The sequence below is a fragment of the Gadus morhua genome, chromosome 6, assembly GCF_902167405.1.
Source record: "Gadus morhua chromosome 6, gadMor3.0, whole genome shotgun sequence".
Classification (NCBI taxonomy): domain Eukaryota; kingdom Metazoa; phylum Chordata; class Actinopteri; order Gadiformes; family Gadidae; genus Gadus; species Gadus morhua.
In genome coordinates this window covers 12970427-12972926 of record NC_044053.1, presented here as the reverse complement: position 1 = coordinate 12972926, position 2500 = coordinate 12970427, and the positions used below count along the sequence as shown (strand labels likewise).

The following is a 2500-nucleotide window of genomic DNA, read 5'->3' as shown; positions in this document are numbered from 1 at the left end:
TCTTTTGTATTTCTATCCACACATCGGCTTCGAAGCGGGAGCGATTTGATTGAGGCTGCCTCTGCAAAGACTAGTCCCCTATATGTCAGACATGCCCTCGGTGTAACAACCAACACAAACCCCCACCGCCTTGTGTTAACTTCGTGTTCACACTGCGCACGTCCGTCGACATGCGTAATAATCCATAGAGATGACAGAGGGCGTGTCTGACGTATGGGGGACGCGATCTGATTGGCCGACGGATCCGCCGCTGCCTGAAAGGTTGAACGTTTCTCAACTTTTTTGACGCAGGCAACAGAGCCGACAGAACGGACGGACCCACAATGCATTTTGAGAGCGCCCCATGTAAAGTCACGGAGATCTGTCAACGGATGTGTGTGAATGTGGCGTTAACGCTGCTCTGGCGGTGAGCTCTGCGTGCCGTGCAGAAGCATTCTGCTGTGTGTATTATGTATTATGTAAGCCGTGCATTGTTGGGTATAGTATGGTGTTCTATAATGAAGTGTGCTGCTGTACGCTTCTTTTCAAAAGCACATCGGTTTTCTGCACTACAGTGCATGCATTACCAAAGCCTGCATACACAAAAAATGATGATATAGATTTAATTAGTTTGAACCCGGCATTAACATAATCGACTTACTAATTACATTCCGACTTAGTAATCGCAATTATTTTCCATGTGGAAAGTCGAAAACACACACTCAGCCACTTGATCTTCCCACGTTCCTGCCTCGGATTCCCCCCCCCCCCCCCCCCCCCCCCCCCCCGCTCTCCCTGAATGACGTGCACTGCCGTGCCGGAGACACATTTAGAACAATTAAAGACATTGTTGGAGCTGCTCTTAACCCAAAAGACTGAATCCCATTGCCGGCACATATCTGGTTCCTCCTCTCACCGCGCAGCGACGATGCTTATTAAATCAGCACGTGTATGTGCGAGCTAATTCCTGGCCTTAATATACTGTTACCGGGGACCGCAATTACCACCCCCCCCCAAGTTTTTCTCCTCCCCTTTGGTTTTTTTCTCCCAAAGAAGAGGCTGATACAGGGAGGTTGAACCGGAACTCCCGGGCAGCGTGGGTCTTTAGCCGCCCTCCTGAGATCCTAGGGAGGTGGTGTTTTAATTATTCTTGCATAAACGAGGGTGGAAGAGGTGGTGCAGGCAATGTCGAAGAAGATGGTGAGGAATGGAGAACAGAAAGACAGTGGAAGGAAAGGCAGGGAGGAGGTTTGATCGATCCAGCGGGTGGTACAGGGGGGTTTTCTGTCCGTTGATGCCAGTATTTTATTTCCCATTTTGGTAAAATGCTGTTAACTTAGGAAATAAAGAACTGCATATTTCTCCACTCACACCATAAGTTGCATCACCTTGTAATACTTGTTTTTGTTGCTAATCAATACAGCGATCAATAGGGTAGCAGGCAGTAAGCGGTCTGAAAACAGTAGCTCATTTTGCCGACTCTCTCGTCGAGACGTTGGAAATCATCCACTTGCTCTTCAAACCTCCCTTTCATCCCTCTCTTTCTCTGGAGGTCGTAGGCCAGAGATGTGTTCACCATCTTGGAGGATGTAGCGCTATACCTCTGCTCTAAATCTCTCCATTGTAGCCTTCGGTTCGTCGGCTTTTTCCCCCTCACTGCTGACACAAGGTCGTTTATGGGGGGCCGTGAAGTTAGCCACTCCTGCTCTGGTTATAATATGAGCAAACGGGGTGGGGGGAGGGGGGTGCAAACACGCCAGCTGATGAAAGATATGCTTCACATGCTGACGTTTTTCTACTGGTGTTTGGGATTTTCTCTACTGTCAAGAGTGCCTTGCCTTCTGGGCTTAACATTACAGTTGACGTCACCCACCGTTAATGCTGTAGATAATGCTTGAATAAGTCAAAATGGCAAGAGAATTACTAAAAATGATGTCAGTTTGGCTAATGTCATGTCTATCTATCTGTCTACACCTCTTAGACTCTCTCTCTCTCTCTCACCAATCACTCTCTCGCTATCATTCCCTCTTTATTGTTCTTGGCAGGAGAATATGAAAATATGAAACCCAAATCGGATGTACAGTATGTTAGGACAGGTTTGATATTTTTCTACCCTTATGCACATTGATTCAAAATCAAACAAGATGCCCTCCCCCTTTCAATCTGGAAGTCCTTTTGGATAAAAGTATCTGCTAAATGGCTGCATCACTATCCATCCTTAACCAACCTATGCGATCTTGGCTTGCGAGCAAGCCTACCGTCTAAGTAAACGGAACTCAACTTAAACCCGTAGCTTGTACTGGTTCCAGTAGAGCCTCTGCATTGGTCCCCACCTCCATATCCCACCCTATCCTATCCGGTCCACGTCACCACGATGCCCCTTCCCCCTCTGTCTCCCCCCAGACCCCCCGCCCAGCGCCCCTCGCCTGGTGGGCTGTGTCCGGGCGGTGGTCTCCGGGCCGGCCCACTGCCTGCTGGGCCGCCTAGTGTCTATGGTGGTGGGCTGGCAGGCGGTGGAGGA

General features: G+C 49.0%; 1 protein-coding gene across 2 annotated transcripts in view; it reads left to right on the top strand.

Annotated features, from left to right (window-relative positions):
* kiaa0825 (KIAA0825 ortholog) overlaps nucleotides 1-2500 on the top strand; it is a 126770-nt gene that overhangs the window by 46193 nt on the left and 78077 nt on the right. For both annotated transcript variants that reach the window (XM_030359761.1, XM_030359762.1), the window contains exon 17: nucleotides 2383-2500. This exon is cut by the window's right edge and continues 113 nt beyond it. In XM_030359761.1, the coding sequence (XP_030215621.1) occupies nucleotides 2383-2500 (118 nt within the window). The remainder of the gene's footprint in view (nucleotides 1-2382) is intronic.